The sequence below is a fragment of the Adiantum capillus-veneris genome, chromosome 9 (assembly GCF_014529385.1).
Source record: "Adiantum capillus-veneris isolate H3 chromosome 9, ASM1452938v2, whole genome shotgun sequence".
Lineage (NCBI taxonomy): Eukaryota > Viridiplantae > Streptophyta > Polypodiopsida > Polypodiales > Pteridaceae > Adiantum > Adiantum capillus-veneris.
In genome coordinates this window covers 91786298-91799876 of record NC_140939.1, presented here as the reverse complement: position 1 = coordinate 91799876, position 13579 = coordinate 91786298, and the positions used below count along the sequence as shown (strand labels likewise).

Here is a 13579-nt window from a genome sequence, read left to right as displayed (position 1 = left end):
TCATGCCTTGGTTTGTTGACCTTGATGGATTCTTACATCAGAGGCACCTTCTCACATGCAATTGATCCCTCGATACAACAGGTAGTTAGACTTCATAGACGTCACATTGGTTTAACTGAGCTCTTTACTGATGAGCTCAAGGGCACATACCAAGTCCCTACCAATTAGCCCATATGATGTTCTAGACAGAGCACATCTCGATGACTGTTTGGACACCCATGTACATCCTAGGATAGTTCACTTACGTAGACTGGAGCACATGTTGACTTATATTGATGATTCTGGATGTAGATATCGATGATAGAAGACCACATCTCGATGACTATTTGGACACCCATGTACATCCTAGGATAGTGCAATTACGTAGACTGGAGCACATGTTGACTTATATTGATGATTGTGGACGTAGATATTGATGAGAGAAAACCGCGGGATGTTTTGAGCCAACCATGAGCATTACGTTATCTTGTTGGACATCCTTGTGGTAATATTTATAGGGACACAAATATACTAGATATTCCTTGATAATTGAATTGCCCTATTCTCCATAGGATGGTCAAGATCCTATAGTGATGACCACACCGAGTCCATAGGCACCTACTAGACAAACTGCCCCTTCTAGGTCACCTCCCAAATCTCCATCACAGAGACAAATTTTGCCTCACAGCACAGTTGATCACTTGAGGTCTATAGTGAAAAAGATGAAGGAGATGAATTCCCATATTGACGACAGGATGAGTACACCAGAGAGCACTACCATAGATTCACCTACAGTGATTGTTTTAGAGGTTATTACTTGTTCAATAAAGGATGTGCGGCCTAATGAGATTGCTCCTATGCCAAAGAGAAGTATTTAGCCAGTAGAGATGGATAGTGTGCCAGATTTTACACTTACTGATGATTCTAGTGCTAGTATGATGGACGTACGACACCCATCGTTGCATACGCTTCCGCTATAACACTAACTACTATGTCAAGGACAAGGTAAGTGACTGATATCTTAAAATATCTTTTATGTTTATTCATAGTTTTAGTCAGCCTGGTACATTCACGATCACATACAAGGTAAGTGGATCAAGATGCGACTTACGGTACCTCTCTCTATGAGGACGTGGTACACGTACACTGTTGTACGCTTATAGGATAAGTTATGACACAGACATGGTATGCACTGGAGTATCTGCAAGGGGCATACAACACATTAGAATAAGGGGTTTCCTCAACCCAACATTCTCTCTTTCTCTCTCTCTTTCCAACTTCTCTGCGGGAATGGTGAAACTAGGCATGATTTTATAAAAATGTTTCTATGTCAATACGGTAACAGGAAGGGCTAGAGCCATCTATTACCACCTATTTTGGAATGGCTAAAGAGCCATCGGTTTGTAATCCATCAGTGATTGCTTTCAAGATCGAACAATTCTATTCAGTTGAGTATCCCTCAATTCTAATGGAAAGCAAGAGTCTTGGCATTAGCGATTTTTTGTATGTTATTTTAGCAAAACACACGCTGAGTGTGAAAATTAAGTTGAGTTTTTGAACGTCTTAAACTCGTAAGGGCTTATCTCTGCCAAGGTATATAGATGAAGCCAACATTTCAGACAACATGACTGTCACAAAAACCCAAAGTTATGGATTTTCGGATCCGGAAAAGATCTAGTTGTGAATACAGTTCCAACTTCAATGGATATCCTATTTTATCTATAGCACAAAGAGTGTCTATATGAGTCCATTTTGGGGTAAGACCCAGGTTGTGATTACTAAATCACTTATTAAGTGTGATGGTCAATTCTTAGAATCTTCACACTTGTATTTTCAAGGAAAGAAATCTATAAGCTACCAAGGGCTCGTGGATAATTTCACCTTCCGAAGTTGAATTAAGATATTGTTGGCTGCTAGTTGAGAAATTTCCATACAAAAGTCTTACCAAGCGGTTTTGCAATGTCGATTTTAACCGAGGGGTTTGGATTGCAACGGCAACACCCAAGATTACATGTGCAATATTAGTTGCATTTTATTAATTTTCAAATTAGTGCTCCCAGGCCTTTGCAGGTGGGAAATTTAGGCAGGTGCCTTTGACTATTAAGTGAACACTATGTTCAACCTCCAGGTACACATATGATTTGGTTCCTTTCCATTTTTGCATATGCTTTGCTTGAATTTTTCCAGTTGGATGAATAAGCTTCTATGTTTTCCTCCATTTTTGCTCTTCAGCGAGATGAGAAGGTCACGTAAGAGCTAGGAAATTTGGGCTTCAGTGTCCACAATAAATTTCTGCATTTCGCAGTTATGGACCCACTTGTAGGTTTTGATTTGGCACATGTTGTCACATGGGATACAACATGGTCTAGGAACTCAAGGAGTTCGGTTTAGCCAGTGTGGAGCATGGATATGAGGGTCTCTATCACGCACGTCGCAATGCATGTTTACAATTGCCTCCACACCCAAGTACATCTCGTACTTAAAGGGTGTTTTTTTTTCAAACATCCTTACTTGAGACATATTCCACATGTAGATAATATGAGTTTCTGGACAGACACTGGCGCCGTTACTTCAATTTTGTGTCGCGACAATGTCCCTAGGTGCTAGTCAAATCTGTTTTCTAAACCATTTTCAGCACAACGTATCGAGAGCAATTTTAGTGGCAAAAAATTGTCGAATACTTAGAATGACTTGTTAAACGTACAAGTGATGCTAAACAACATCAACGGATGATGGTTGTTTATGCCTATAGCAAGCTATGAGTTGTTAATGAAAAGGTTTCATTGTTTGTACCTAGAAGTGATTTAATGTTTCACCTTCTATTATGGTTCAAATGTTTTAGCAAGGCTTGCAAATGATTGTAGTAAAAAGTATTTAGTTTCCTTTCAGAACTATTTACATTCCTCTTTAATGTGTGCTAGGAGCATCACATTCGCCATCAGTATTGGCAAGGATGATCATGGATATACAAGTTTGGATCTGTTTTTTGCTAAATGCATGCACACTAGGTGTTATGGGCCCTAGTGTTTAGAAAAGGCTGATTTGGAGCGGCATGCATATTCATCACATTGGTTGCTTATGAAGCATTTTGCACTCTATGTGCAGTATCTCTATGAGATTACTTTTGTGTCTACCAATAGCCAATAGAGGTCATGGCTCGGTTTGGGTGCTTGTAGATCTTTCAAGTTAACCAAGATGGTTATTCATGAAATTGTCATTTTCTTAGCAATGTTGTACGACATTGTACTCCCTATTTACAAGTCATTTGGAAGACTCTTTGTACATCGTGGGGAATCCCGGACACTTCACTACTGTCAGTATCCAAGGGAATAGGCAGATTACAACACTTATGCTACTGTCAGTATCCACGGGGATAAACAGATTAGGTAGATTACAAAGCGTAATCTTGTGCTAAAGGATGTGCAAAGTGCATACGTCAACACCAAGCAATCCAATTAGTATGCATTTATTGCTCTAGTTGGAATTTCCTACTATAAGCTGAAGTAAGTTTGTGACTAGGTTTAGTCTCTTCAAGTATAATTTAGGTTCTCAACTTTGACCACCAATGGTGGGGTTGTTTACTGATACGAGAAGATAACAAGTCAAGGACTATTACGTAAACAAGTTACTTTCATGGACAGTGAAGGGTACTCTTTTAGGTACATCTTAGTTGTGATAACTCGCTTAGCCTACTCAAGTGAGTTCTAAAAGGAGTTTATACACTCTGTTGCATATGAGACGGTTACACCAAGATGGTTGCACTGGGACAACAATGTGGAAAATTAGGATGTTATTCATGATTTTGTTGAACCTCCCGTAGAACAGATGGATCCATGAAGGATGCCACTGTGGCGCATATTAGTGTATCACCACTCTTGTTTTTGAGGACGAAAATGCTTCTCCAAGGGCGGAGTAATGTCATGTTAAGGAAATAGCCCGGTGGTCAAGGACTAGGCCCAAGGGGCCGACCGCAAGTGTGGAGAGGGAATGAGGCCCAGGGGGGTATATAAAAGGAGGTTGGGAGGATCATTCCAAGCAGTCCCACCAGGGGCTTTACAAGAAGGTTGGTAGTTCTTCATTGATTGAAGAGATGAACAAGAAGAACAATGACGGTGGAAAAGGTTCTACTACTCTTAATGTTCATGATAGATTGTAGTAAAGAAAGGAATATGTAGAAAGAGGAAAATCAATAAGCAAGTCTCGTTCTCGTCATGACATAAATTATTACCATTGCAATATATACAAAAGAATCGTTTTAGATGGAAGAGAGAGCAAAGAAAAGCTAAAGGCAAGCAAGTTCAAGACAAAGGTAAACAGAAAGCTTCGTGTGTGAAGATTGAAGAAGCAAACATGAAGGAATCACATGGATATGTGTTGTTCTTATCATCTCTTGACTATGATGTTTTAGTTGAAAGTTCCACTACTATCTTTCAAAACTAAATCATTGATTTTGGTGCATCATTTCATGTTACTCATGTAGAGAATGGTTTTCTACTTATGATGCTTCAAGGAAAGGCGTAGTCTGTCTTGGAAACAATTATGTGTGTGACATAGTGAGCACTAGTGATGTGTAGTTACAATTTGCTAATGGTTGTAGCTTCACTTTGAAGAATGTGAGACACGTTCCAAAGTTGACAAAAGTTTGATTAGCACTGGGCAATTTGATGATGAGGGGTATCATACCTCTTTTGAGATGCTTCTTGAAAATTGTCAAAGGGTTCTTGGTTGTAGAAAAGGGTTTCAAATAACGAACTCTTTACACTCTATATGTTGCTATTGTTAAGAACAATGTTATATCTATAACTGAGTAGCCAAATACCTCTTTGTGGCATTACCGGTTTGGTCATATAAGTGAAAAGGGAATGAGACCATTGTCTCCTTTGAGTTATTTATCGAGCCTTGATTATTCTACCTTCAAGGTGTGTGAGCATTGTTTGTATGGTAAACAAACATAAAGTCCTCATAAAGCAAGTGGCTATGAAAGAAGTGAGCGCTTAGATGATACATAGTGACATTGGTGGTCCTATGCCTAATGTCTCATTAGGGGGTGTTTCTTAATTTACCACATTCTTGCAAGTCAGGATTATCTTCTTAAACACAAGGATCAAGTGCTTGATGTAATCAAATTTTTTGTATCATTAGTTGAGGATCAGAGTGGAAAGAAGGTCAAGTTATGCACTGACAATGGGATGTATGTTTCAAATTCTTTTTAAGACGTTTGTGATTCAAAGGGAATCAAACACGAGTTGACCACTCCTTACAATTCTCCAAAAAATGGTGTAGCAGAGAGAATGAACAAAACAATACTAGAGAAAGTTAAATCTATATTGTCTAATGCCAATCTACCGGAAGGCTACTATAGTTCATCTCATTAATAGGTCACCTCATCATGTGCAAGATGAGCAGGTTCTAAAGATGGTTTAGTCTAAAAAGGTACATTCTTATGAACATCTTTGAGTTTTTGGCTGCGAAGCATTTTGTCACGTACCTAAGAGTAAGTGTAACAAGCTTGACCCCAAGTCAAGGAAATGTACATTCTTAGGTTATGGCAAGTTTGGTTAGATGGGATATCGTCTTTGGGATCTCGAAGCCAAAATAATTATTCGAAAATAATGATTTGTACTTCAATGAGTAGAAGATGCATAAGAAATCTATACCTACTGTTGAGATTCGACGTGTCGTGATTCAAGAGAATGAGATAGTGCATAATAGAGTACGTAATGTACCTGAACAACAACCACAACATGTAGAAAACCCTCATGTGTTAGAATAAGGAGTGGAACAACCTAATGTGCCTGAGTTAGGAGAGAGCTAGAGGGCTTTCCCAGAGGGAGGGCATATGAGGAAAGCAAGGGTGGGAGATGGAGACGAGGAGGTAGGAAGGTGGTGAAAGAGGGATTCTTAAGAAATCTTGCAAACTAATTGTTTTTTTAAAGTGAGCGAGTAGGAGGGTATATGAGTAAGTCATTGCCCCTCTTAGTTGTCGAATGCCTTTGCATGTATGTACCTACAAACACACAGGCACACATGTGTGCTTTGCTCAGACTGCATTTAAATTGCTATTTTGTATTGAGTCTAATGTATGCACCTCAATTATATCTAACATGGGCATGGGTAGATAGGATCTAAGGCCACAATCAATTTAGGGCCCCGACATTAATCCGGCGCCGTGGATTTTGTCGCAAAAGTAAACTCATGAAAAATATAAACTTGGGTATTTGAGTTTACTTTTGTACTTGAGTTTACGTTCCCCCGACTCGGTACATTTGCTCATTAGAACTCGAAAAAGTCGTGTACATTCCACAAGCAACATGCCTGCGTGATGTGGTTAAGGCACATGGCTCTCATCACATGGGTTGTGGGTTCAACCCTCCAGAGTGGGAGATGGAGGCAAGGGCGACGAAGTATACCCAAGTTTCGAGTTTACTTAATCTACGATGCTCAATCATCCCATCGACGATCATCTCCTCCATGCACGTGTGATACAAGTTTGGAAGTATGCACCTACAATTAAGGCACTCACACTTTGTCTCAAATCGCACATAAATTGCTGTTTTATATCGAGTCTAATGTATGCACCTGCGATCAGGCACTCACACGACATGCTTCGATTGCACATAAATTGCAACTGGCCTAATGTAACCAAAAGTGTGCCGTTTAAGAAATGACGCCCAAAAGTTCAAAGATACACACATTCAGTGTAGCTTGCATTTGATTCTCTCCATCGCTACGCAGTGGAGGGCTCGAGTCCATGGAGGAGAGGCCGCAGAGCAAATGTCTCGTCTGTTCAGGTATTTGTGTAGCAAGATGATTTGAATTTTCTTGTAGCCATGTCTGATCTGTGTTTGTGTGGGGGCAAAAAGTAGAAGAGTTGAGAGAAAGAGAAAGAGGTCATATCCTCCACTTCAATCCAGCTGGAGTAGGTTCTCTTGATCGGAAGCGTACAATCTCAAATGCTGCATTTTTTTATGCATGCTGAACTGTGCGTACTGCATCCTTTCAGTTCTCTCTGTTCTCTTCCTGCGTTCACTGCATCATATTTTTTACATTCAAACGTCAATTTTCTCATTCAATCGCTATGCTATGATGGATGTTGATTGGATGTTACAGCACCCATTGCATTTTGGGTTCCAATTCTAGCACCTAACAATTCTCCCTTGCATTACAGGTGAAAAGCATTTTCTTTTGTCTACTTGTATTCGCACAAGCATCATCTGCTAGCTAAAGATGACATCTGACGTGAGTGTCATCCCTGCAACGACATCTGACCCGAGTGTCGTCCCTGCAATGACATCTGACCCGAGTGTTGTCCCTGGGGAGCTCCCGCGCTGTAGAAGAACAAATGGCACTGTATGGCAATGTAAGGAACTGGCAGTGCAAGATGATATCTATTGTCAAAAACATCGGGATTACTTCAAGTACAATATGAGAATAGGGACGAAAGGTTCTGAAAGGAAGAAACGTGAAAAACCTTTGAATGAAACAAAGCAGCGAAAGCCTCGAAAGTCTGCCAAAAAGGTAGTGAATAACCCCCAGACGGATGTCACAGGGGCTTCATCTGATGTTTTCTCGTTAGACCCTTCAGCAAGCCAAGACATTGGATGCTTTGCAGCCTTACCATCCTTGCCCTTTTCAGGCTCGGAGAATGTGGCCCAGTTTGTGGAGGTGTCCAAAGATGGGCTCTTGGAAACCAAAGTGGAGAATGTGGGAAAGGACTTTGCACCCGTCCTTCCCTCTCTTATATTGAATGTCAAGGGAAGGAAGCGCAAACCAAAGAGAGCATGGGAGGATGTTATTATGGATGACCAAAAGAGTCAGAAGCATCATAAAAAAGGTGAAGGTCTCCACCGAGAAATGAAGCAGGCTGTCATTGAGAAATTTGGGGTTAATAGGGTGAGCTCAAGTGATGTCGAGATGGTGGGAGCTCCATATGAAGTTGCCACATCAGCTGCTTTGGCAACGTATGATGTAAAATCAGCTGATCTTATGGGGGCATATGAATCCCATTTAGGCTATGGTGACATGATGCAGTCCCATTACAGTGGGCCTTCATCTGTTTTGACAATCCATGATAAATTTGTGGAGAAACGTGTGACAGAACAGGTGAATATATGTTCCAGGGATGCCCTGATGGCTCAATATGGTATTTCCTTAGCCTCTGCTTTTGATGTGAAATTTGCGGAAAGGTCTGGGGTTTATGGAGGAGATACCTATAACTTGGACATGATGAAGGCTCTGAAGAATGGACCCTTATCAAGTGCTTTCTCACCATTTGTCGTGACAGCTAACGGCGATAAAAATGTGGAGACCATGGGGACAGATGGTTCAAGTGCTTGTGAAAAGGACACAATAATGGCTACACTTGGTGTATCCTCAGCTCCAGCTTTGACAGTTTCTGATGTGAATCTTGATGCGAGGTCTTTTTTTGAAGAAAATGGAGCGAGCACAAATAACTTCGACATGATTGATAAAGTGCCTTCATCTGGTGCTTTTGCTGTCCTACACAAGGCAGAAGTCCCAAAAGCCAGGGCACCGAGAAATGGTGCTACAGTACATGATGCAGGAATGAATGAAATGACTCAAGCAAGCAATCATGTGCGGAGTCAGTCTGATGTTGGTGTATCATTTACCTGTGATGCTAGATTGACTGAAAAACCATGGTTAGAGGGGCAGGTGGACATGGTCGGCGCACAGATGGATAATTCCACATTATTTGGACAGACTACTGAAGGAGAAATTCCTGGTGCACCCGCCCTAACCACCTTAATTTCAACTTTGGAGAATATGGCTGAAATTTATGAAGCGCCCACAAAAAACCTTACTGGCAACGCAGGGGAAGAGGCACCCAGGGACTCTCACAAATCAGTACACGCTTTTCCAAGCAAGAGCAGAAAACGCAAGCCCAAAAAAATTTGGAAAGGGTCAGCTCTTGTAGACATTTATGGGCACAGGCAGTTTGAGAACAGTGTAGGATATAGAAGGTCTGTGAATATAGCAGAAGATGTTGACCATCTTGAGAGACAAAATCAACCTGAGGACAATTTAAAAACGTCAAGAACAGGTGATAATGGCAGACACTTTGAGATGGAAACGAGGCAGGCAATAGAAAGCAAGGGGCCAGCTTCTGTAGCAGAGAATGTCAACCATCAGGACTACCAGAATCAAGTGCCGAAAAGTGCAAAATTAATGCTAACAAACAAGAAAGGCAAGCGCCTGGTGGACGGTTTCAAAGAGGCCGTAGACATGAAAGAAGAAGTAGCGGCAGATATGAACGACCAAAAGCATCAAAATCAGGTTGATGACAGGGTTAATATGTCACAAATGGGTAAGAAAGGGAAACACTTGGCAGTCGGCATTGGAGAAGTTATAGAGAGGAGAGGTCCAAGTCCAGCAGCTGATTGTGTCAATCACCAAATGAATCAAGGCCAGGGCAGTGATAGTCTTAGGAGGTCACATACAGGTCAAAGAAGCAAGCATTCGTTGAGTGGAGTCAAAGAGACTAGCTGTCAAAAGTCTGGAAGAACTAGAGTTGTCCACACAAGTCATGATAACATCACAGTTTCTCAATTTGATGCAACGACGCCATCTGCTGATACAGAACGTCCTGCATCCCCTTCGTCTCTCCTCTCTTTGTTTACCACTTTGGAAGAGAAGAAACTGTTTAGAGAGGTTCCAATACAATGCTTGAATGAAACTGAAGATTCAGATGTCAAAATGCGACTTATCGAGTCTGCACCCACCTGTCCCTCCCTAACTTTAAATGTCAAGGAAGCAAAACGTAAACCAAGGAAAGCATGGGCTGTTGAGGAGGTAATAACAAATGGTGTCAAGCGTATGAAGCACGGGTCGCAATATGAAATACCAGCCGGTTTGCATGATGCAACAGCTATTGGCAATAAAAAGCGTACTGCAATCAATGAAATAGAGCAGAGAGCCTGCAGCAATGGAGAGGATGTTCTTGGGAGTATGCCTGGGTTTGCTGTGTCAGCATCTACTGCAACAAAAATTCAACAGCAGTCGTCAATGAATGGGCATTCAGCTGGCTGTGATGTTCAAACCGGACAAAAGTTGAAAGCCTCTAAGGTATCAGGATCAGGCAGCAATCTTGCTGAGCAAGCTGTAACAACTCTAGGTGCTACTAAACACAAACAGAAGACTGAAGAGCGTTTAAAGAATGAAACGGTCATCTCAAGGAAGGTTAGAAAATCCTTAAAATGCTGTTGATTCTAGCAATTTTGATTTTGGAAGACACATACAAGAAAGAGATTAAGTATACATGCACACACATAGTATAGATGGGAAACTTACATAGAAGCACGTTTCAATAAGTAAAAGCAACACTGACCTCAGAATGCAGTCATAGGACTTCCATGCTCCGGAGTTCATTGTAGCATTCGCAGATCAGCAGGATATTGTCACCTCTTAAACTATACGAAGTTATGAAGTTCATGAATCATATGCATAGTTTTGTTTAGCATATCGTGCTTGCTTGTGGTAGTTTATTGTGCTTCATTAAAATGAGGATGTATAGCAAAGAAGTCCCTTTTGTTCCTGGGCATGTTGTGCAGTAAGGAAGACGATTATAGTTGCAAGTGAAGATACTGAAGATGATTATAGTTGCAAGTGAATGATAGTGAATGTAACGAAAGACTGTGCAACCTCAAGCATAAAATGATTAAAGTCACTGTTGCTTTGTAAAGGATATCACTTTGCTTGGAAGGGTATATCATGTTAAGATTTAAAGACCGGGAGAAAGGAGAGATCTGCTGAGCCTGATCCAGAAGACTCTTTAAGTTTATTTTCGTGTGATTTATTTATTAGATACAGTGATTATTATAGTAATGATGGTGTTATCACAGGTTAGAACAAAGTAAGGAAGAGGACTGTGCGGTACAGGACAGGTAAGTTTGAAACCAGGAAAAGAAAGATGGTCTTTTATGCCTGGTGCAGGCAAAGCTATCCACTTTCTCTAGGTTCTGTATTACATCGTGCTGGTGTTGTTCAACGTACTTAAGTTTTCCTTTTTCCCCCACACACAGGTCTAATTAAAAAAGTGGTGAATAAGAAGAGTTAATTAGCTTGGCTGTAGGTTTTCAATGATTGTGCACCTTATTGTGTGTTGGTAGGGTGATTCTGACTCAATTGCTGCATTCGTCTCAAAGAAAAAAGGGAGAAATACAAACAGCAAAATGTGCCATCAATGCCAACGAAATGACAAAGGGGAAGTGATATATTGCTCGAAATGCTTAAACAGGCGATACTGTATGCCCTGCATTACAAGATGGTAACAACTGTTTTGTCAGACTTCAATCTTGTGTCTCACCATCAATGGTTATCGTAAATATCATTGCGCTGAATTTGTACCAGGTACCCAACCATGACGAAGAAAGATTTTGAAAAGGCTTGCCCAGTTTGCAGGAAGAACTGCAATTGCAAGGCCTGCCTACGAATGTTGATGCCGAAGTCTACAAGCTTGAAAGAGGTATGCTTTTTATGCTCTCAGTTGCAACCTCTTTTGGACTATATTTCTTAATGTGCTCAAAATGTTACAGAGCATGGTGCAAGTGAGCAACCTAGAAAAAATTTCTGCTTTGCAATACATGCTGTCCTTCATTTCTCCTCTCATACAGCAACTGCATGAGGAACAAAACGAAGAAATAAAACTTGAAGTAACGTTCAAAGGTAGGTTCATATGAAAGTCTTTAACGTTCTTGCTTGTTAAGCTTGATGGTTATCGCATCCATATAATCAGCTACAGGATGAATGTTTTGCCTTGCAGGAGAAATTGCTGAAGACATAGAAAGCTCAGAGCTCAAGGCCGATGAGCGGCTGTATTGGTGAGTTTCTGGATTGCTTGGAATGGTGAACCCTTGCGACCGTGGGATTGCATATATGTATATTTGTATGAATGTATATGCAAACGATATTTCTGTAGATACATATACATACACACACATGAATATATGTTCGTATAAATATATATACATATATGTATATGCGTACTAGATTAAGTATAGATAAATAAGAAATAAAGGATGTAATAAAACACATATATGTACTTGTATATATATCTAAAAGGTGGCATTATTAGCTTGTTGTACTTGCTTATGTTAATGGGTTGTCTTTATGTGTATACATGGCAGTGACAACTGCAGCACTTCCATTGTTGACTTATATCGAAGCTGTCCTGACTGCCACTATGACTTATGCTTAGCTTGCTGTCGGGAGCTTCGTCGTGGTGAGCAGCCAGGTGGTGAGAAAGCATGTTCTTCTGATCAGCAGTCAAGCCCCAAAAGTAACCAGAAGAAGCTACCAACTTGGAAGGTGTATCATGAGTGTGCCATTCCTTGTCCACCTGAAGAGAGAGGTGGGTGTGGCTCTTCTCAGCTTTGCTTGCGACGCACTGGCATGATGGACATTTCTCGGGTAGCTGCTGAGATGGAGAAGGCAATGGTGATTGAAGGGCCACTTGAGGCAGACAGGGCACTAAATGACAAAGGCCCAGCGCAGTCTGCTGGTTTTGGACCATGCGTTTTGTGTTTTGAAGGTGGTTTAGTTGCGGATAAGAACCTACGCCTTGCTGCAGACAGGGTCGCTTCCACTGATAATTGCCTTTACTGTCCTTCGGTTTTGGACATGCCTAAAGATAGCCTGCAGCATTTCCAAAAACATTGGCTCAGAGGGGAGCCTGTCATTGTAAGGGATGCGATCAACAATTCAAATGGTTTGAGCTGGGAGCCTATGGTCATGTGGAGGGCAGTTAGGGAGACCAAGAACAAGCTTGCTGAGGGCTTTAAAACTGTGAAAGCTTTAGATTGCCTTGATTGGTGTGAAGTAAGGATGATCAATGAACCTGTCTTTGACTATCTGCATAGGAGAAACTTATGCATCCATTTTGCTATTAGTTAGTGACTGATTATATCTTGAACTTTTGGTCACAGGTCGAGATCAACATCCACCAGTTTTTCAAAGGGTATGAGGAAGGCCGTATGCACAGAGATGGCTGGCCTGAAGTCCTCAAATTGAAAGATTGGCCACCTTCAAACTTTTTTCATGAAAGGTTGCCTCGCCATGGTGCAGAGTTCGTCAGTGCACTACCCTTCCAGCATTACACTCATCCGAATCAGGGGTTGTTAAACTTAGCTGCAAAGCTTCCCAAGGGGGTCTCGAGACCTGATTTGGGGCCTAAAACATACATTGCGTATGGTTTCAAAGATGAGATTGGAAGGGGCGATTCAGTGACAAAACTGCATTGTGACTTGTCAGATGCGGTAACAGTTTTAGCATGTATGTTCAATCTCAGTCTGGGGTTGTTGGATAACAAATGAAGTATCTTCTTCCTTTACTGATGTTTTTGTAGGCTAACGTTCTCACTCACTCAAAGGAGGTGAAGCTGACAGACATGCAAGTCAAGAAGATTAACAGATATAAGCAGAAGTCCGTGAAAAATCATCCAAATGCTTCTAGTCGACTAGAAAACGAGTGTGTCTTGGATGAGCAAACATTTCAAAGTGATAATGATCAGGTTTGTTAGTAACTTAGAGGAAGCTTATGTGACAAGGTTTTGAACATTGTCTGTGCTCTTCATATTGTTTTCGTC

The 13579-nt window shown here is 41.1% G+C and overlaps 1 protein-coding gene across 2 annotated transcripts in view; it reads left to right on the top strand.

Moving 5' to 3' along the window:
- The first annotated feature begins 6550 nt into the window (after positions 1-6550).
- LOC147450799 (uncharacterized) overlaps positions 6551-13579 on the top strand; it is a 78704-nt gene continuing 71675 nt past the window's right edge. The window contains exons 1-9 of one of the 2 annotated variants that reach the window (XM_086519834.1): positions 6551-6770; positions 7148-10176; positions 11106-11263; positions 11347-11461; positions 11532-11661; positions 11759-11816; positions 12123-12813; positions 12921-13250; positions 13340-13504. In XM_086519834.1, the coding sequence (XP_086375960.1) occupies positions 7207-10176; positions 11106-11263; positions 11347-11461; positions 11532-11661; positions 11759-11816; positions 12123-12813; positions 12921-13250; positions 13340-13504 (4617 nt within the window). In that variant the 5' untranslated portion in view covers positions 6551-6770; positions 7148-7206. The remainder of the gene's footprint in view (positions 6771-7147; positions 10177-11105; positions 11264-11346; positions 11462-11531; positions 11662-11758; positions 11817-12122; positions 12814-12920; positions 13251-13339; positions 13505-13579) is intronic. The other variant, XM_086519833.1, reaches the window with a different exon arrangement.